This window comes from Cariama cristata, unplaced genomic scaffold, assembly GCF_000690535.1.
Source record: "Cariama cristata isolate BGI_N322 unplaced genomic scaffold, ASM69053v1 scaffold15764, whole genome shotgun sequence".
NCBI lineage: Eukaryota > Metazoa > Chordata > Aves > Cariamiformes > Cariamidae > Cariama > Cariama cristata.
The window spans coordinates 29,940-53,048 of NW_009611427.1; the positions used below are offsets into that span (position 1 = coordinate 29,940).

The 23,109-nt window shown below is 35.2% G+C and overlaps 1 protein-coding gene across 1 annotated transcript; it reads left to right on the plus strand.

The window, feature by feature from the left end:
- Nucleotides 1–975: 975 nt before the first annotated feature.
- LOC104160192 (arf-GAP with SH3 domain, ANK repeat and PH domain-containing protein 1-like) lies at nt 976–22,294 on the plus strand (the record flags this gene model as incomplete). Its single annotated transcript, XM_009698263.1, has 8 exons — nt 976–1,048; nt 9,677–9,822; nt 16,811–16,885; nt 17,253–17,302; nt 19,574–19,703; nt 20,462–20,547; nt 21,296–21,371; nt 22,208–22,294. Coding segments are annotated over 8 exons (723 nt in total), but the record flags the coding sequence as incomplete, so codon positions are not given.
- Nucleotides 22,295–23,109: the final 815 nt, after the last annotated feature.

Genomic DNA, 23,109 nt, shown 5'->3' on the forward strand with positions numbered 1-23,109 from the left:
AAATTGCCTATGATGTAAATGAGAAAATAAAATATAGGAAATCATTTAAACATTTCTGTGGATGTTCTCCATGGATAGCAGGGAACTGTGTACAACGTGTTAAGTGTGCAGAATATCCAAAACTCATGCTTAGTGAAATTAATTGGATCACTGTGCACAGTACCAGTATGTGGCTTTTAAGTTTCTTAGTTCCACAAGTCTAGACTAATGTTTACTTTTATTTTTTGCTTTGTCATAATAGTTCTTTCTCATGTTAATTTGATTTCTTACATCAGATTCAGAGTTATGTTGCTTAAAAAAGAAAGTACCTAGAAATCTACTCCTAAATTCATCATTAGTTAATAACATTTTCTTCTGGAGTTTGTTGCAGAAAATTTGAAATTTGGAATGACAGAATCCTGAAAATGCATATTTGAGTATTATTATAAATGTTTCCTTTCAGTCACGTTATGTAGCACAAAATGAGGTCTTAGTGTTTTTATTTTGATTTGCTACTTTTCATCTTCTGTATTTATAAAATTCTGTTGCGGAGTTTGGGGTAAGAGGTTAGTGTGATAATCTGTGTCTGTAGTTGGAAGCCTGTTGCTATGGGAAAACCATGGAAGTTAACAAGCAATTTAATTGTAGTAGAAACTACAGGGCTATAGTAGAAGCATCTACTAACTGTTTCTTGGGGTTTTTTTCAAAATATATTACAATTTGAATAAATGCTTTGTCCCTTGCAAAACTAAAAGTGTTTTTCTTTCAGCACTGTCACTACTGCTCTACTCTGCCTTCAGAGCGTTTTCATTGCAGTTCTTTAGTTCATCTTGAAGGGGTTGAATGACCTTGGACCTTCCTGCAGGCTGAATATGTTGTATCTGCATTTTTTTCCAGCCTGTGAAACTGCTTATTTTGTGGGTTTCTTTTTAAATGTTATAGTCTGTTGATCAAGGAAGTAAATATTTAAAGTTTGTTTATTTCTTGTTATTGTAGGCATTGGATCAAGACAGAACTGCACTACAGAAGGTGAAAAAATCTGTGAAAGCAATATATAATTCGGGGCAAGGTATGACTTTGTTTTCAGTTTTACGTGAGAACTTAAGCATTTGATTTCAAGTTTGAGAAGTGTCTTGCAATTTATCCTGGTAAAGTGTATGGCATAAGACATGCTTATCTGTTTAGGAGTGTTTGGACTTAAATTTGCTTGCTTTGTTTCTGATTATACAGATTAATGTGCTCTCCAATTCTTTCACCCTCATATTCCTTTTCAAAGGTCTGTAGGACAATTCCCCTGGGTAAATTTTCCTGCTGTCATAACATTTCAAGCAGTTACCTTCAGCTAGAACAGTGACAAGACGGTGTCCTAGACTGAATTTATAGAGTGCACTTCTAAGTGAAGTAAGAATGAGAACTTGTTAAAAAGTTTAAAAAATAAATAAAAAGAAATATCTACAGGTAGATGTGTTTTGTTGCTTCAACACGTGCTCTCACCTCATAATGTGTACAGTAAAAATGATGTCTTTCCCTTCTTACCTAAAATAGTGGAGATTTATCATTACTTTGCTTGTTTGAAGACACTGTTGAAATTTTTTGGAGCTGTAGTAATAACTTTGATAAGAGGATAGGTGACTGGAATATGAATTGGTAATCAGTTTGAGTTCACTAATGAATAATAATTAACAAATGACAAATGAAACACAAATCAACATACAAATTAGGTTTTAAAAATGTCATAAAGTATACCTGGCTTATACTTCTGTTTCTCTTAAGGTCTAAAAACTGTGCCAAAGGCAATAACTAATAACCATTTGACTGTAAATACTGTATTTTAGAAAACCCCAGTTCCTATTCTTTAGCAATAATAATAATCAGTTTAGCAAATATTTTCCTTACGCAGAGCCGCTTCTGAGTGGTTTTTGTTTCTGTTATTTTGTGTGTGCTGTCCCATTAACTCCTGTTTATGGAAGTGTGTGGGTTTTTTAATGTATTGTAGATTCTTAACTTTTCTCTTCTGACAATCAATAATATTGTTGTTCTACTAGCACCCTGTTTTAATTAGCTTTTCTGTAACCTCAGTTGGTGATGAAAGTTCTCCCAGTAGACTGTGAAGCCTGATACAAAGTGAGAAGAGTATTTGGTACATGTGCATTTAGGTTTGTGCTTTGAGAAGTATTCAGATGTTCCAAGCAGCTTTTCCATTTGAAAGTACCTACTTACAGAATTTCAAAACTGATGAAAATTGTAGAACACATGAAAAGTGTTCTGCTGGTTTTGAAATATATAAATGACACTAGAGATTTTAGCTATCATTTGATTTGAGTCTTGTAGTGAAAGTAGTATCGTTTTCAGTGCTTGTAAGTAGGCCATACTATATTATTAATTAATTGCATTGAGTAAAAGCAATAGAAGTTTCATTAATGGTTTTACTTGGCTGCCTCTGCACTTAAAAAGGACGAAAGATAGTTAGGTAGCTGTTTTTCTATCCCCCCCCCCCCCTTTTTTTTTTCCTTTTCTTTTTTTGAACAAGTCTTATTTCAAAGGTACAAGTTAGTATGAATTCTTTTGGATAAAGAAAGCACTATACATAATACTCTAGCTCACTCTTCAGAATGCTGTCGTGATAGGCTACATTATAATTTGAAAAGGTGCGCACAGGAGGCAATTCATGCAGTAGTTCATAAACATAAACTAGGGTTAGTGAGAACAAGACTAAAAGCATGTGTTATACATGTGAAGCATTGTAAAAATAAGTATAAAAATAAAGTGACTGAATTTAAATTCAAACTTCTTTTGCCTGCTTGTACGAAGAGAATTGCTAAGCCAGCTATTTTCTTATACTTCAGTGATAAAAGTGGATTTTGTTGATGTTGAACTTCACATAAAACATACTAAAAACAGCTGTAAAATGCATTGTCATTTATCAGTTCAAGCAAGAATTAAGTGACTATTTTCATGTTTCAAAAGAAAGCCTCTAACTACATTTTGAGAACTCAAAATTGGAATTTAGTTTTACAAATTTAATTGTTTGCTAGAAGGTGAGACCATATTTAAACTACTAGAGTAGGAATTTTTTTTTTTTTTAAATCCTGTGCTTCATAATCTCCTTTGAGAACTCTAGCTGGGCCAGTGAGAAATGGTTATTCAGGGACAATAGAAATTCCTTTCTTTTCAGTTCACTAATCCAGTTCATACGCTACCAAAAGTCATAGCTAGGATTTTTTGGATTGTATTGGGGATTATTTTTTTTGTGGTTTTGTTTTTTGCCTGAAGTAACATTTGAACAGTGACACTCACACAATGCAATGTCTCATACAGAATTCTTCAGAAAGCCCTAGCCCTCTGGTGTGATGGTTTGTTCCTCTTCATTGCTGAGTTATGAACCGCAAGGGACTCCCTTCTGTTACAAAGAGAGCTTAAATGTCACACAACTGCTTTTTGTGCACATCCCTCACCCATTTGTCGTATTTAGATTTAGATCTACTGCTGTGGAAATGAAAACATACCAGCACAGAAATGTGGAAATCCCTTAGAAAGGTCCCATCTCTTTTTCCCTGTCTGAAAGTACTGTTTGGGAAAGTTCTGTTAATGAAATCCAGTGAGACATACAAATTGATGCCTCTCTCACCACTTCCTCGTTATCTGGCTTGCTGTTTATTTCTGGCATGATAGATTGCATCTGTAACTAGGAAGCCGTCTTATGTCAGTGGTGCTTGAACTTAATGGAGAATCTGTTCTGACTAGCTTTTCCATAACATTTGGATTGAATTGTAACAGAAGTAGATTGCACAATTAGTTTTGTTGTAGATTTTTCAATAGCTCTTTTTCATTAGTTCCCTGGTATGACTCCCAAATATAGTTAAAAGAATTTAGACAATAGAGAAAATAAAAACATAAAATCCATGCAAGACCAAAGGTGCTGAGCCAAACCAGCAGTCCATGTGTTCTCACGCAATAATCAACAGCAGATGCTTGAAGTAGAAAACTGGTGCAAAGATGGAGTGATTGTTTTGTTTTGTTTTGTTTGTTTTAACACTTTCTTGGTTCACAATGGTGTGAAGGCCAGGAATTACCTGAGTCAAGACTGATACTGTGATGCTTGATACTTCTTAATGGACTTTTACAATTCATTTTGTCTAAGGAATTTCATAGAATCATAGAATGGTTTGGGTTGGAAGGAACCTTAAAGATCATCTAGTTTATCACTATGAATCTTATTTCCCAACTCATTTATATGTTGTTAAATGATGTGGGCCTTACCACTGTTTTATACAGGACTTCACTGGTGACCTCGCTCTGTTGGGAAAATTAACTCTTTATTCTCTCCTTTCCCCACCACATCTTTTTGACCTGTTTTCCTTTGTGTGAGGCTAATCGCACTTAGTTTGCTTAGTTCCTTTTAGTGTTTTGGTGTGGGGCAGACCTTCTCAGAAATGCAAACAGATCATTTAATAAGGAGTTCCTCTCCCCGTATGCTTGTTGATCCCTTGGAGGGGGCAGTTTTTTGATGTAAAAATCTCTCTTTGTAAAACTTATGTTTGTTGTTCAGCATTTTGTATTTATCCACATGTCCACCAATTCTGTTCTGCACTGTAGTTTCTATGAATTGCAGGAGGAGTATATCAGCATTACTGCTTTGCTGGTGCATACTTGAATTCTCAGTTCTCTCGGGAGCTCTTATTAAAAATAGCTATTATATTTGCCTCTCGTTCTTCCTGTAGTATTGAGGCTGTTACAAGCAAGAGGCTTTACTTTGCAACTGTATAGTTTGCCTATTTTATTCTTCTGTATGTGGGTCTAAGTGACTTGCCATTGCTCTTTTTGTCAGCTGAATTCTACTGTTAGCTCTTGGTCTTGGTATAAATCCTGTGAAGCAGAGTTGAAAGAAAATTCTTCCATGAGAACTTCAAGCACATCAGCGATGAAAATGGATGCAAAAAGAAGTCAGTTACCTTTCTGGGCTGGCTAATCTCTCAGTACTCTTACACCGTGATGATCTAGAGAACATTACAGACCTTCTGAGATGCTCCTTGCCCTGGAAATCTTTGAAAGAGGCTTTTATTACATTTCCCTTCAGCAATCTCAGTCCAGAAGGCATTACTGTTATCAAGTCCAGATGATAATATGGTGGTCAAATATTTTTTTCTTTTCTATTATTTTTTCATTAGATTTCAGCTTTGTGAAAGATGAAATGAGAAAAGTTGCTTTCTTACTTCAAAAAACTTCTTTTGCCATCCTTTTTAACCTTGCCAGCTTTCTTGCTTTTTCTAAAGTCTTTCTGAGTCTTTTTTTCATGTGTATGTTTTTCCATTCATAAATGCAACTTGGCTCTGACCTTGGTTATTTTTCCTCTGGCTACCCATGGAACAAAGCCGTTTTATAAGTGCAACATAAAAATAGTTTCAAGTTGATCAGGATCCTGAATCAAGATTCTTTTTTTTTTTTTTTTTGGACTTAACCAGATATGCAGAAGTAATTCTCAGTAATTTAGATGTTCTGCAGGTTTCTTTGGGCGTAATTTAAGTATAATCAGTGACAGGAAAGAGTTGTGTATTTCTTCTGTGCACTATTTAACTTTTTTTTTCAGTGTTTGCACGGTAATATATCTGAACAAAACTGGTTTAGACAAAGGAAATCTAAGTCTTTAATTTTAGTGATATGTTTCCCCTTGTACTCGGCACTGGTGAGGCTGCACCTCGAGTACTGTGTTCAGTTTTGGGCCCCTCACTATAGGAAAGACATCAAGGTGCTGGAGCGTGTCCAGAGAAGGGCAACGAAGGTGGTGAAGGGCCTGGAGCACAAGTCTGATGGGGAGCGGCTGAGGGAGCTGGGGGTGTTTAGCCTGGAGAAGAGGAGGCTGAGGGGAGACCTGATCGTTCCCTACAACTACCTGAAAGGAGGTTGTAGTGAGGTGAGGGTTGGTCTCTTCTCCCCAGTAACAAGTGATAGGACAAGAGGAAATGGCCTCAAGTTGTATCAGGGGAAGTTTACATTGGATATTAGGAAAAATTTCTTCACCAAAAGGGTTGTCAAGCATTGGAACAGACTGCTCAGGGAAGTGGTAGAGTCACCATCCCTAGAGGTATTTAAAAGGCGTGTAGACATGGTGCTTAGGGTCATAGTTCAGTGGTGGACTTGGTAGTGCTAGCTTAATGGTTGGACTCGATGATCTTAAAAGTCCTTTCTGACCTAAACAATTCTATGATTCTAGCTCCAGTATACAAAGGCTGTTCTTCAGCCTCTCTTCACAGTATTTGTTCTTCCGTTTCCTTGCTAATATGCACAAGTAAGCATGAATTTCACAGGGTTCAGAAGCATATGCTAAAAATCTGGTAACTTTTGAAGGGGATATAAACATAGCACTTAATGAATGAAGTTGTGAGTTTCAATGAAAGAGTACAAATTCTTTATATGCCTTGGGAATCTGATTTAAGTCTTCTATCTTTGTCCTGGGAAAATTTTACCACAAGGTGACTTGAGGCACAAACACCTTCAGGTGACTGCCTGGGGCAGCAGAACAAGGTGGGATTCAGCCTTGCGAGTCCTTAAGCCTGAGCCTCCGCAGTGCTCGGTGCTCAGAGCGAGTGTGCTGTCTGCTTCTGGTGAGTGCTGCTGTAAGCTGCTGTGGCTGTCGTTGCTTCTGCAGTTCCTTGCATCTGCATCTTCAGATGTGTTTGTATCATTTCCTCCTGACATATAATCCACAATACACACATTATAACACAGAAGTAAGGGATGCCACAACACCGCTGTGCATTGGGCCCTACCAGGGTTTTCTCAAAACAAAGGTAAATTCTGCGCTATTTCTCAGAGTTGAAGGTGTGGATTGTGGAGAAGAAAAGATGCGTGTCTTTCAGCTCAGAAAATAGCACTGCTGTATCCGGTCCAGTGTCTTGCTTTATACTACATCTGCCGTTCTGCAGCGAGGTCCACAGCGCAGGCTCAGGTACTGGCTGCCTTGCCAGATCCCATCGCGGGGGGCGGGGATGATTAGTGAGCCCCTTTCCCTTCCCAAGCTTCCGTTTGAAGGGAGCTGCCCTCGTCAGTGGGTGCAGAGCCCATCCTCAATTGTCCGTGATTCTGGCATCTCTTGAGGAGCTGCTGGAGGAGGAGGATGTCTGTCTGGGGAAGCTGTTCTGTTTTTATCACAGTACTGATCTTTGTTTATGATATTGAGAAGACGTGAGCCAGTTCTAGAAGGCAAACATTATCCTTTGTATGTACTGCTGTCAGTGTTTGTGTTTCGCTGTCTAGGGTTATTAAAGTCCTTCCTACAGTACTTGTATCTAAGGAACTAAATGTCATCATGCATGTTATAGCTTAGTTCTTTATGAAAAGGAAATTCTATTAGGGCACTAGGAAGTCATTTCTATGTTTGCATGAGGTACCTACAGAGAGGTTAAGCATGTTCTTTGCTCTAAGCATGTTGGTTTTCATATGTTGCGGTTTAGCATAGGCTACATTGCAGATTCAATTTTTCATCTATGTGCCTTTAGGGTGAACTAGGGAACTGCCTTACCTCTTCAACAGAAAATATTTCCTCTCCTTTTACAAGATTTACATTGATACTTCTGTAAAAATTGAAAATTTATTATTCTTACACAGTACTTGAATTTTGTGTCTGTATGTGTGGTAATTACAGTAGTATTCCTTTTACATCATAATCAAGGCCTCATTTTTAGTTTGAGGTGATTTGCAATCTGTGATTCTTGAGAATTTCCTGCATATTGTTCTACAACAATGATCTGCTTCCTGCTTCCCCTTTCTGACTGGGAATTTCTTTTGCCTTTCCACAGATAAAGGAAATGGTCGTCTTCAGCTCTTTTTCAGTTTCTTTACAAAATTACTTTTGAAAATGCTCTATGAAACAATACAGCTCTTAGAATCAAAATGCTGGGAAATATCGTGGGGTTAGAAGTGCTTCACAGGCAAGGACAGGGGTTCCATGATCTAGCAGATTTCTTTCCAACCTTGTTCCATTATCCTTCCGTTTCCTTCAGCACAGTTGGGTACATTTAAGCTTTATTAGCTCAGGGCTGTATAAGCCAAAACTCTTTCTTAGATAAAGTCTTCTGTGTATATTTATGCAACAGCTTTTACATCAAAACAAAATGCATATTTTATTATTATATAGTGGTTTCCTTGGTTTTAATGCTAAACTACTTGATTAAAACCGTATGCTTTTGTAACAGTTTTATTAAAAACGTACTGTTTGAATTACAACTCCGTATTAACATATGATGAAATATTTGTCCTTTTGAAAACCTCAGTGTCAATGTCTGATTTTAGAACGTAGCTTGTCTGATGTGTGGGGTTTGGTGTTTGTTTTTGGTAAATAAACATTTTGGTATGGGGTGGTGGGTTTTTTGTTTGTTTGTGGTTTTTTGGGTGTTGGGGTTTTTTTTGTCTTCTGATAGGTCTTCACTCTTTTTTGTTGGAGCTTTAGTGCGCTGTTGTTTTGAGTACCTGTAATACCTTAGAAGTATTATTGTTTAACTCTTCATCAGCTCTTAGTTAATGTCAAAGTAGATTCATGCATTGTGGGACATTTTCCACGAGCTTTGTTTGAAACATATGTCTGTTGGTTTTTTTGGGTGTCGTCCCCCCCCCCCCTCCTTCCTCCTGCCTCCCCCTCTGTAATTCAAATGCTCTCAGGCAATCTGGCAACTTGAAGAATATAAAACTTGTAAGTTTTTTCGGGAAAAACATGGTACCTATAGGCAACTATTCTCTCTTTCCCCACCTCCCCTTTCATTGTTCAGAACACTGTTCTAGTTGGAATAGCTCTGTGGTTTTGTGTTTGTGGCTTACAGAAGAAAACATAGTAAGACTAAGAACTCATTAATGTGACATGTTGATTTAATTAATACCAACAATATTCCTCTAAGAGAGATGGAGGTGATAAAGTGTGTCCCAAAGGTCTGTAATGACAAATTTTCTATTTAAAGATACCAAAATGAAAGTAACAAAAAATATGCAAACAAGTACCAGAAAGGAAAGTAACAGAAGCAGGAAAAACATTTTGAGCACAATGATCTGTAATGCAAAGATGAAGGAAATTCTGAATTAAGCATTTTGCTCACTTTCACTGGCTTCACTTTCATTTTCTTGGTTCTGACCTCTGTGTGTCCAGTTTGCCATTAAATATATTGAAGCAAGTCTTTGGCTGTATACGAATATACATCCCAGTCTGTGGGGTAACTCAGTTTTACAAAGTGAGTGAAAAAGGAATCTTTGTCTGTTAAGACATGTTTCTTTTTTAAAACTTGCAATCAGATTCAGACTTGGTCTCATTAGTTTTATATCTGATAATACTGACTTTTTTTGTTCTGTAAAAATGTCCTACATGGCAATAAAAAGGATTGCATTACAGTAGGCAATTATAAATTCCTATGTTGTTTACAAAATGAGCACATGTACTTATATTGATTGACCTTTTATTGATCTTATTACTTTATTAATAACTGCAGAGCATTTTTCATTGATGTATTACAAATTCAAGTTGCATATATATGTCTATTGCTAAATAGTTTTATTTAATACTAAAGTAATTGTAATTTTTTGGTAAATGCATTAACTTCTGGCTTTTTTGAAAGTACTGTTTGTTAGTTGGTTTGTCACTATATTGCAATATGTAAACTTAAAATAATTGACTGTCGACAAGAAAAACTTTCTGACTGTTAATTTTTCTTTGCAGATCATGTTCAAAATGAAGAAAACTATGCACAAGTACTAGATAAATTTGGAAGTAATTTTTTAAGTCGGGATAATCCAGATCTTGGCACAGCTTTTGTAAAATTTTCCACGCTAACTAAAGAATTATCAACGCTGCTGAAGAACCTGGTGAGGAGTTTCAAACTTTCTTAGTTTTTTAGTTTTTCCAAAATAAAGTACAATGTAACAACTGCATGATCCTGATGACTGATAATTAGTCATCCTGATAATTTTTGAGAAGCTTTCAGATTTTTTCAAAAACCCAGCACAATAATTTCTGCAGACGTTATCTTTAAAGGGTATTATTACACACTTGCTGTGTTTGATTATAAATTGGCAGTTAAGAAGAAAAATATAAATGTTGAGACATCACTTGAGGCATCATTCTCAAGTGATTGACGGTGTTATGTATCTCTTCTTATGGACCTTAATTTTAAATCATTCTCTGACTGGAAGTCTTTCCAGTTAAAAATCCAATACCATCAGTTATGGCTGTTTTGTCTTGCCTCAAAAAGAGAAACTTTTACTTTTTGAAAGAAAAATAATGATTTAAGGAGTGTGCTGAAATGATGTTAATAGTCCATTCTCCCTGTGGTATCCATTGCTTAAATATTAGGCTTATGAAGGTGGTTTAAAGGTTTGTCTCATCTAAAGTTCATCTTAGACCTTTTAACTTCTGAAAGCCGGATAATAAAAATGTAGTCATAACAAATATCTTTGAACACTGAAAGTAATGAAGCCACATTTCTTGTTAAATCATGTTTCATGGGTTTGATAGCTGTCATACTCAGAAAGAGGTAGCTTCACTTTTATGTTTTTCTTATAGTTGGGCCAATCTCCAAGCTTTTTTGGTGTGTAAAGTATAAACAATATTACAGACCTTCTTTCCTAGAGTCCCTAGCACGAGTACAACTGTTTTAGGTCACGTCAGAGGTCCATGTAACCAGTACTCTGGCTTTGACGGTTGCCCAAGAGTGAATCTTTAGGGAAGAATGTAGGAAGAGAGCAAACACATGTACTGCGGTCATGAAAACAGTCTTCAGCTCGGAGACGTTGGAGTTGGAGGCGGTATCTTTTGCTTTGTAGTCCTTGTTAATATTGCCTCCATGAATTTGTCTAAGGATTTCTTGAATGTATGCTGTGCTTGGCACAGAATATGGTGGATTCCTCCAGAGTGCTAAAATAAACTGCTCTCTGAAATGTCAATTCTATTACTTTTGAACATGATCATTTATTGTTCCCTGATTCTTACATCTTACAAAAAGTGTAAGAATTTCCGTGTTTCTCCCAGGAATTGACGGATGGCTATTATTCCTCTTTCCCTTCCTCTGGTACTTTTCTAGCTGAGTCTTAGTTATTCCACAACTTGGATTGTCCTTGTTTGGTCCTTTCTGTATCTTCTCTTAGTACTATTGTACCCTTTTCTGAAATGAGGGGGGCAAAATGTGCAGATGGTTCCACTTCTTATTTCCTTTTCTGAAGACAGATTGCTGTATGATTACTGAGCATTGAGTTTGATGTTTTCAAGGGTTTCTATGTTGTAACTTCAAGGTATTTTTTCCTTGAGATGTTTTTCTTGATGATTGTTCTTTCTTAAGCATGATTCTCTATGCAGTTTTATCTCCTTATGCATCACACTACATTTTTTCAGCATAGACTTCAATCTTTAATTTCATTCTCTCAGTGGTTAGTGTTACAAGGTTCTTGCGCAAGTCTTCATATCTGGCTCTTGCTTTATTACCCAGAATAGCTTGGTATCAGCAGACATTCTCACCTGACTCTCTGCACTCCTCTGAGATTCACTTATAAACATCTCAAACTGCACAGGCCCTAACAACGCTCAAAATGAGGTGTCACTTCTGACCTCTCAGGCTTGTGCTTATTTCTGCCTTCTGAGTCTTGCCTCTTCTTCATCACCTACTTACTCATCTAAGGATGATCACACTTACCCTAATGAAGCTTGCTTTCTTTAAGAGCTTTGCTCTGACCTGTTACCTGGATCATTCTTTGTTTCAATGTTGACAGTTTTAAAGGCCAGTAGATATGTGAGGGATCTGCTTTCCTATTTAAAGACTTCTGTCATTCTGGTTTATTTTGACCTCCTTTAATCTTAATTTAGCACAAAATTAAAAATAAGTATTTTAAAATATGTGTTAAAGTGCAGTTTGAGGACATTTTGGGACTAGAACTCAAGTTTGTTGGAAACTCTCTGGACCTCATCGTTCCTTGCAGGTCTTCAACAGAAATTTTAACTTCTTTCAACTGGTAAACAAGAAGTGGGGGATTATTTATTTATTTAAAGGAGTACTGTTCGAGAGGAAAAAGCTCTTTTAACTTAAGAAACCACACTCATTCAAAACAACATAATTGTATTTCGGCTAGACTATGAGCATTATCTATCTAAATTCTTGTTGACGGGATTTAAAATAGACTATTCCTTAATTTACTTCATTCAGCAATCTCAAATAGACAAACTTATTTTACGAATGTCTCAGTATTTTTTTTAAAAACACTTATTTTTCCACCTTTCTTCTCTCCAAGATAGATAATTCTGCTTTGACCCACTGCTATTCTTAAGCATCATTCTAATTAATACAATTACACTGAAAGGAAAAGATTTTTGTAATATTGAAATAGAAGTTGAGGTACAGTGAAAAAGCAGTTGAGGGGAAGACTGTATAATGTCACTGATAAAACCCCACAGTAGGTGCTGAGGCTTATGTGAATAAAATGAATTGAAAAAAATGGCAGTAAGTATTAAGATGAATGGCAAGCTAATAGGCTTTTTTTTACGTAGAGCAGATTGCCTTATTAAATAAAAGTACAATAAAATAATAAATGATCTTTAAAGACAGGAAGAGGAATAAGGAATAGACTTACACAGTAGGCAACAAAAATCTACTTCAAAAATTTTGATCCATTTTTATTAAATCTTGAGTTTTAATTATGATTCATAAAATATTTTCCTATCAATTGTGATATTATGCATATTTCATGAGAAGGAGGATACAGAATAATTTATTTTCTTCTGTGTGAAAGAATTATAGAGTGTCACATACACAACTTCTGGAAACCATCATTTTGAAATGATTGCTCTGCACACAAGGTCAAGAATAAAAGCATATTCGTTAATCATTTTAACAAAACCAAATAAGTCACTATGCAAATTTTACTGTAAACTGTTGATATTACCACTAAATATAACATCAGAAACTTAAAACCTATAAATATCATGTTATATTTCTGAGGTTTTTGTTGTTGTTAAGATTATCTTATAAGGATGACACACAATGACCACTTCTGTAACATTTTGTAAAGGTAGTTACATTGTGATTGGCCGTTGTCAACACTGGTCTACATTTTCAGCAATTTCGGAGTGTCCCACCAGAATTGGTTTCTCTGCTTTTTACTACTTCTACCTCCTTTCCTGTTCCAGGTTTCATTCTTTATGCAGTAGTTCATTGTAATACTGCATTAAAAAGCTGTGTGAAGATCCACTATGTGAAACTGAGTGTGTCAATGTCTTTAAATTGATCTAGATGAGGATTTGGAAGAACATTTGAAGCACTTGCAAATTACTTTTTTTTTTTTTTTTTTTTTTTAATTTTGCACGGTGCTTGGCTTTTTCCAAATGTTTAAAGCCTGTTTTTTCCCCCCTTCCCTTTCCTCAGCTAATCTTTGCAGGCAAATTATCTTCTGTTCACATCCCTCCTCCCCAAACTATCATATGTGTTTCCATCAGTTAAGTTTGTGGGGATTTTTCCTTTATTTTACTCTAGGTATGACACTGTTTTACTTTATCAAATATGTTTCCAATTTATTTGGGCTACTGTTTTGTCACATCTTCAACAATATAATAAATTATTCCAAAATCTTACCATATCGGAATAAGACACTGGTATTTAGTTGTTTGGGTTTTTTCCTAGCTGACATACAGGCTGGCTACTGTTCAGTAATTTCAAGCCAAGTGTTAATGGCTTAAATTGGTTATGCTTAATGAATACACTTGGAAAAACAAAAAAAGCTATAGTAATGTACTGTTGTTCATGCCTGCCCTGATAAGTACTTTAAGTCTGTCATATCCACCCATATTGCAGAAATTTGTGTTCTCTCTGTTTTTATGAGCTAGGCTGGGATAAAAATCTCTTGAATATTCTTTCTCAAAATTCACATTTGAGATATGAACTTCAATTTAGGTTGTTAAGTGGAAACTGATTGAAATGGTTGAGAATGAAAACAATAATACCTTTTCTTTAATCTGTGTAGTGACGAAGTAGGTATTACCTTAATCGCTTGTTGGCTTAATATTCGTGATTCTTTTCCTTCTCCAACAAAATTGACGTTTCTAAGGAGTTGTTAGTTGTGATGTACTGAGATAAAAAGCCAACAGAGGATAAATTGCAAAAAGGCATCTTCTACAAATTCCCTGGCTCCTTTTATTTTTGTTATGAAATAATATTGTGTGGGGGTCATGTGCAAATGTTTAAGCTAAGCAGAAAGAAGAACAGAACCTAGCTCTTTAAAAAGAATCAAAGCTTAGACTATCTGCTATCAACTCCTTTAGTGAAGCCAGGTAAAGAAAAAAATCTTTTGGGGTTTTAATCACTAAAAGTGATCAGGTTGCTTTTTTGCTTTGTACAAAATCAATATTTGAGCATTAATTTTGTTGTTGCAGTTAAGGAGAAAATCCGTTCTCAGATCTTGATCTTTTAAGCAGTGAAGAACCTTTGCTCTGTGTTCATGTTATTGTTTGAGGCTGCAGCACAAGATGTTCTAGTGGCTGTCCTTTATCTTGCTTTGAATGCATTCTGAATGTAAGATTTTGTGAATTTAAAAAATACAAAATATTAGCCCATAGAACAGTTGTCAAGATGCCTTGAATGTAAAGATACAAGTGTGCCATGTTTTCTGAATTTGAATCCATCTCATACTAAGAATAGTCACAGAATCATAGAATGGTTTGGGTTGGAAGGGACCTTTAAAGGTCGTCTAGTCCAAGCCCTCTGCAATGAACAGGGACATCTTGAACTCTATCAGGTTGCTCAGAGCCCCGTCCAACCTGACCTTGAATGTTTACAGGGATGGGGCATCTACCACCTCTCTGGGCAACCTGTTCCAATGTTTCACCATCCTCATTGTTAAAAATGTCTTCCTTATACCTAGTCTGAATCTACCCTCTTTTACTTTAAAACCATTATCCCTTGTCCTTTTGCAACAGGCCCTGCTAAATAGTCTGACCTCATGTTTCTTACAAGCCCACTTTTAGGTACTCGCCAGAGCCTTCTCTTCTTCAGGCTGAACAACCCCAACTCTCTCAGCCTGTCCTCATAGGAGAGGTGCTCCATTCCTCATCAGTCATGATATCTGGAAGCTATCTAAAAAGAACAAAACTTGAGGGGTGACTGACAAGCTATCAGGTGATAATTAAGTAGCTGTATAATAACCTGTGTTCAAAAGGTCCACCTTCCCCTCTGCCATGCTGAGACCCCCATGCTTTCCAGAGGATAATGCACATCAAGTTTGAGATCTGAGCTTTGTAGGACTGCTTCATTAGAACAGTGGGCGTCTGAACTGTGCTTGAGCTCTTGTGGCTGGGTTTCGCAGTAATCCCTAACGGATCTTACAGAAATCCTTTCTCCCAACAGTATTTGTTGAACGAAGCAAGTCTGTTGTTTTTTTGTGGTTTTTTGTTTTGTTTTTTTTTTCTCTCTCTTTTCAGTTAAGGACTGATAGTGAACCTAGTGAAGGAAAATATGCTATTTTATATAAAGTGGATGTAGTTCTTGTAAATATTGACATGATACAAGAAGTTGCTTGTAAATTCGTAAGAAGCCCTGACTCATGAAACAGCAGTGAATGCACACATGTCATGCCTTGTTTCATCACAACGTTATTTTATGCCTATGAAAGAAGTAAACCATGATACAAGAGAGCTTTCTTTGAATTTTTTTTCTTTTATGTGCATGTATTTAAATTTCCATAGTCACTTTTGAAAAATTGAATATTTAATTTTTCATACATGTCTTTTGAATATATGAGGAGTTTGTGAGTGGTACATTATACCTGGAAAACCTGTTTGAGTGATGTTTGATATTCTTGTCTGTGTGGATTATCTGTTTTACAAAAGTCACTTAAAAATCAGTTTCATGGACTAAAATATTCTCAGAAGACCTTGTAGGAAAGGGGAGCTGGGCCATATGTATATGGCAGATTAAAAACACTAATGTAACACTTCCTTCGTCCTTTGGTTTACAAGCAGAGGATGTGGTGTCTTGCAGCCTTCCTATCATTCTCCCTATCCTTCCTTAGCACGGAACCGAAGAATTCATGGAGTATTTTGGGGGGTGAAATGAAGGGAGGGATGAAGTAGGAGAGGCAACAGACTACTCACTAAACTGGGATAATATTGATACACATCTTTTTCCTGTGATCATGACTCTTCAGGAACTGTACACAGCATGTGTGTTCAGATAAGATCACAGCACTAGGTTTTTCCACCCTAAAACTGGCAAAGACAAATGGAACATTTCCACAGATATATAACCAAACAGGCATGGACTTAATGGGGTGAAATTTAAACTCTTGAGATTTTAAGGAGATGCCAGATTTCCACAGTGGACAAGGAAAGGAACAGCCTTCCCAAATAGTTGGGAATAATCAAAGAGCTGGTGACTTTGCTCCTTTTGTTCATGGATGAATTAACGTGTGCCTTGTGTTATCTGCCTGTAGCACAGCAGGTCCTTGCTTCTTACTCAGGAGGCTATAAGAAACATTTGTTCCAAAACCTAATTTGCTTCCTAAATAATTAAGCAATATTCAAATGTTTGCTTTGAGAGACTGAAGTTTACCTTGAGGTGCTTTCAGAACTTTGCTTATATGCTGTTTTTAAAGTTCTGGTTCTATATCACCCTATGTAAGTGAAGATTAATTATAATGCATCTGTGTCTGATGCAAGTGAATGTTTATTAATTCTTCTCAGACTTGAATTTGCTATTAATTTAGAAATTTTTAGGTGATTGCAACTTCATTAGTGAAGTTCAAAGACTTCTTGGCAGTAGTTTGATAAGATCATAATAAATCTTTCTGAATGATAACAATATTATGTTTTTCTTTTTAGCTCCAGGGTTTAAGCCACAATGTTATTTTCACTTTGGATTCTCTCTTAAAAGGAGACTTAAAAGGTGTTAAAGGGGTAAGTTTTGAAAACTAACTTTTTATTTAGGGAAATGTTTTCAGGTTCAGAAGTCTTGTGACTGTTTTCCATTCACCCATGAGATTATTTCTTACGTTGGCATCCATTAGTATTTTGTATGTAGTCCAAAGTATAAATTCAAAATTGGCATGACTGTGATGCTCCTTTAGAATGTCATTGTAAACTCCTGTCTTAATGTACACAGGAAAGAAGCGATACTTTACAAGATTCAAAAATAGTCTTTTTTTCAACTGCTGTCTGAAAAGTTTTAAAAGAAAACTATTTTTTGTTGCTATTTAAAACTTGATACCTGAACTGTAAAGACAAAGTTTTTAAAATGTTCTAAGCAAATTTTCTGTTTCCTAAGGACCTCAAAAAGCCTTTTGACAAAGCCTGGAAGGATTATGAAACAAAATTGTAAGTATTTTTCTCCTTCTTGTTTTTGTAGTTGTTGGTTTTGTGGTTTGTTGTTTGTTTGTTTTCTTTCTCCTTCTGGTCCCAAACTATGTACTGTATCTGTGGATGTAAATGTGAATATAAGCAAGGCATCTCTTCTATAGATCTCTCTTCTGCACTAATAGGAAGAAAACATTTTTATGTGCTCTGTGAAGTAATTAAATGACTGCCCAGTGTTTCTTTAATGTAAAGAAGATACTTAATGGTTAGATACTGAACATGTAAAATGAATTGTAGAGATTTCAGATGGCATTTATACATTCTTATAACCGTATACATAAAACCTATCAATAGTAAATTTTATGAGATTTATGTGTTGTCCTGTATTGCAGAACTGTATGTTTTTTGAGAGGCAAAAATTTTAGTGCAGTTGGTGTGACTTCTAAAATATCTGTGGTTTTAAAAATAATTTCTTGCTATAATACATATCTTCTGTGGGTAAAGAATGATTTATAAAAAAATAGAAGGTTGGAAACAAGTAGTATGATAGTTGCAGAACTGTTAGTGGAATGGTTCAGAATATTGTCAAGGAAATGATGGGTAGTTGCTTTATCAGAATTCAAGAGCTCTCAGGAGTTAAGTCATATTTTGTATCCTTTCATTTATTGCCCTTTCTAATCCTATTATTAGCTTTGCTTCATTTATGTCTAACCAGGAGGGGAAAAAAGCAATGAAAGAAAAAGTCAGGCCACTAAGAACTGCTGAAACATTGATTATTGGCATAATTTTCTTCCCTACATATAATAACTTTTTCCTTCAAAATTCATTACGATGATAAATCCTTGTGAATAACTGAACTGAAAATGAGTTTATTACTAATCTAAGGCAAAAAAGAGGTTCCTGTCCCAAAATTGCATCATCGTACTCAGTTGAGCATTCAGATTTACATGCAGAATTTTTTTTTTTGTTCCTTTTTAGTTATTTTGTTCTTACAGATGTTGCATATTTTGCAAAAATATTGAATAGTTTTCTGTAGGCAGCAAACTGTTTTAAAAATATATATTTCTGCCTCTCAAATTGCGATTTGTAACATCAGGGATATTTTTGCCAGCCTATTTATACCAAATGCCATTAAACAGAGCTTATGAGACAGAGGTATCTCATACAGACTCAATACATGGAATCATTGGTGGGATTCTGTTCTGAACTTGGAAAGTTAACAGAAGGATGCCTGTTGTCTTATTACTTTCCTGCCCACCCCCCATAAGCAAATTTCACTTGGGCTTATTAAGACCAAGAAGGAGATGTTCCTTAAATTTCTGAGACTTCCATTTCCCCAAATTTGTTCAAGACCGAATATGAAGTCAAGTTTAGAGGCACAGTGTACTTAGTGTAAACATTTTGCCTTTCTTAGTTGGAGAAAAGCAGAGATCAAGACCAAATAAATTAATCCTTTTTAATTTTTTTTTCCCTGGCAAGGAGTAACAGTCTAATAAACACACAGTGCTTTGTCACCTGTTTTACAGAACTTCAGCTTCAGTGTTTATTTTTCTCAAAAAGGCTGCTGGAGAAGAAAGGGTTTTTTGTTTGGTTGGTTTTTTTTAAAAAAAGAAATCAGAAAATACTTTAGATTTTTCTACTCTGTATTGGAAATCTAAGTATGCTTACAAATGGAGTATCCAGTAGTCTGCAGAATAGATATGAGAGGATAGCCACACTGTAAAGCTCTAATTAAAGTCTCAGGATGGCCTCTTAGTTCCATATTTGCATTTCACTATTTCAGAATTTCAGTGTTGGCTTTGTCTGAAAATGTAGTGACTGGAGGTCATGTCACTTAGTGTAAGTGGTAAACTTCATATACTGCCTTATTGTTTTTCTTAATTCCTGCCTTATGAGCATGAAACATATTTGATTATGTTATTCTGCCATTTTCCTGCCAAGTCAGTAGTTTCTTGTATGTATGCTTCATACTGCAATATGTAGAGATGAAGGCTATGGAGCACATCATATAGAAGGAATGAGATTTTTTTTTTGTGTGGTTTTGTTTTTTTCCCCCAAGTAGCACACAAACTACAGAAAAGAGTTAAAAGATGAAAGGAAGGAAGGGCAGCTTCATGACTCCATTACTTCTGGACACTTGGAAAAAAAAAAAATGAATGTCGGATTTGGTATCATAGAGGAACTCAGAATAGCTTCTTTAATGTATCTTGATTATTATTTTTTGCCTAAATAATGCTAGATCACGCAGTAGTAGAAGAAATTCTCTAAAATGTTTTCTAATTAAAATTTCAGTACAAAAATTGAAAAGGAAAAAAGAGAACATGCAAAACAGCATGGGATGATAAGAACTGAAATAACAGGAGCTGAGATAGCAGAGGAAATGGAGAAGGAAAGGCGGCTATTTCAGCTACAGATGTGTGAAGTAAGAAACAAGTCTCAGCTTTTAATTATGACACCATAACTTAAAAGTACCTTGTGGGCTTTACTTAAAGGTGGTGAAATCTACTTTGTTGTTTAATGGGGGTGGAGGGAGGAAATGTCACATAGTGCAGCAATATAAAGATAATTATTTTAGCAACTCTGTACAAAACTTGGCTTCTTTTTGGTTTATTCCTTTTCTTTGTTTTTAGATTATTATGCTAAGGTTCTTGGGCTGAAAATATACTATGGAAATATTTTTTATTTTTTCAGGTTTATGGTTGAGCAGTTCACGAAGCATTTTTGATATTTCTCTTCCAACAAGCTTTCTGAAGCCTTCTAAAATTTCTAATAAAATGATAAATGATAGTGATACGTTAGTTCCATAAAACTGCTTTTACATTAATACTTCTCTTTACTACATTTTAGTGGCAATTACTTTAAATTGCATAGTATTTATATTTTTAGAATATTTCAGTGATTACTATAGTAGCATTAAAAAAGAGACATCTTCAGACAGTTGTAAAAAATTAAAATTTTTCCTGAATTTTTTTTTATCTTTTGAGGTGTTTGAATTTTTTTAGGAAATGGCCAAATAAATTGTTAATTGTTTTATATTTTGCTTAACTGTGATGGACTGGTGGCAGCAAGCAGGTTAAACACAGAGATAATTAATTCATTGAGCAAATGATGTTTTATTGATTGAAAACCATTGAAGGTTGTGAGGCATGATTATCAACATGTTTTTCACCGTCTGTACAGTATCTTATTAAGGTGAATGAAATCAAGACAAAAAAAGGTGTGGACCTTCTGCAGAACCTTATTAAGTATTATCATGCACAATGCAAGTAAGTGCAATGCTTTTAAGTTTTAGTTACAATTTTCTTTTTTACATAAGTCTTTGTTTTCTCTTTGTTTTGAATATGTTTTGGTTACATCAGGAATTTTTATCATAATTGTAATCTGCCAGGTGTCTGCAATTTCATCTTATTAGGCTGTAGTCTTTCAGGAGAGAGTATGAAAGTGAGTGACTGGGGCAGGGGAATGATGGAGAAAGAGGGCAAGGGAAAACCTTGCATGTTGCGTACAAAATGAATTTTAGTTCCTGAGGCATAGACTTAGAATGTAAGTTTGGAAATAGTTTGTTTATTCTATTTAGTAGTTTTTAGGGGTTCATGTAATTTTAAAACCATTGTGAAAGCCAGTAATTTCTTTGAAATTCCTTGAGGTGAAACTAGTAAGTTATGACCTTGTCATCAGTAGAACCACAGAGGCAACCATACAGATACTTTTACTAAAGTTAAAAACAGGAAAAAGGTTTTTAGAAATTACTAAGGGGTAACATGTTGACTAACAGTGATAAAAATAAGCTAAACTATATTCTCTCTAATTTGGTATTTGTTAAAGTCACAATGGTATATCTCCACAGCTGAAAGATACCATACTTTAAAACTACTAGGAAGAGTGCTTTTTTTATTTCTGAATATCTGAGGAGCTAGATATGTTTTATTGGTTTTGGTGTTCTCCACAAGACAATCTACTTTGTGTTATGAATTATATGTATTCCTGATAAATCACAGGTATTTTTCATTATAGTTTCTTCCAAGATGGCTTGAAAACAGCTGATAAACTTAAACAATATATTGAAAAGTTGGCTGCTGACTTATATAATGTAAGTTTACTTATAAGTAGTTTAATGTCTGACAATGGAAACATTTTGTTCATATGAATACATTTTAGATATAACTACAAGGGTATATATTTCATTTGTATCTTATAAATGAAAAGTGTGTTCTTTGAGACTTTGAATATAGCTAGACTGAGGAAAAAACCTCTTAACTATCTTAAACTTTATAATCTGTTTTTACAGTTATTAGGAAAAGTAGCTTTCATTCTGCTACTAATTTAATGTTACATTAAAATAAAACTAATTTAAAGTGAGAATCTTTGAATCAGATTACATTCTTAGCACCAATTTTAGCTACCACTTTCATTTTTCAAAACCAAACTGCTTGATAGCACCACAGTTTTGAAATGGATTAACTTGTGATGTTCATTGAAGGCAAGTAATAAAGTGGAATTAATGCCCACTTGTCACCCAAGTGCTTTTGTATTCTATAATCAGAATTGCAATAATCCCATTTGCAATTGTAGTTTGTGGCTAACTTAAACTGTATTTTCATTCCTTAAGTCATCTGTCGAGCTTATTGGAGTTATTTAATATTTCAGAGGCTAATTTAGTTGCGTTATATATAGTGAACCATTAAAGCATAACAGAACAGAGCATGAGGAGTTGTACATTCATTTTAGCTTGCTTTTTTCAAGTAATACTTGCATAGAAAGTGAATACATTGAGTGGACTAATCTGAAAATAAATGCAAATATTATAGAAACACGGAATAGTTGAGCTGGTTGTTCAGGACATCTAAAATGGTGTATTGGAATGCATTAAAGAAAAAAGACTAAAGTTGCATCCAGAAAGCATATGATGGTGATTTCTTTCCATAGATAAAGCAGACACAAGACGAAGAAAAGAAACAACTTACTGCGCTTCGTGATTTGATAAAATCTTCTCTGCAGCTTGATCAGAAGGAGGTAAATAATTTAGACATGTTATTCTTGCAGATAATGTGAATTTATGAATTCTGTATTCAGAAATTGGTTTAATTGGTGTTCAATTTGTGTAGTTACTGATTCAGAAGAGTTGGACTTTGAACATTGTGACAAAAGTAATATTTAGAATGTTCAACTGCATATCAAAACCCAACAGTTTTAGGTTAATTTTCTGTTTCTATTTTATATATTAAAAGAAATAATTCCTTTTTTGGTGTAATTTCATATTTTTTATGTACTTTTTTAAAGGTACTATAAGAACAGTTGTAATAGATCAATGCTTCATCTAGCCCAGTATCCTGTCCTTGACAATCAAAAAGAATGAGCATTTAGGAAAAAACATAAAGGGATGGGATGTATGCTTCTTTCTAATGTCCTGCCATCCTCCAGCCAGGTTGTGTTTAGGATTCTCCCGACCTAGGTGATACTGAGTAAGCCAGAAGGAGAACTGGAAGCTTGCCTTTATGTATGGTTTCTGTATTACTGTTCATCTGCTAACTCACATGGATTTTGTGATGATGTTTTTCTTCCCAAACCCCTTTTGCTAATACTGTATCGTAAGGAAGAAAATTTGTATGTTAACCAGGTAACAGTGGCTGAGACAGGGTAGTTGAAAAGGAAAATATATCATCAATTGCACTGGTGTCAGAAGTGAAGGGGGAACACACAAGGTCCATTGCAGATGTTCTGGAATACTCCTTGAACTAGGAAATAGGATTTAATATATATCACAGCCTGTAGCTGAGAGAATATTGTGACATTTTCCAGATCATAGTGCCTAAGAGTCAGAAATACTG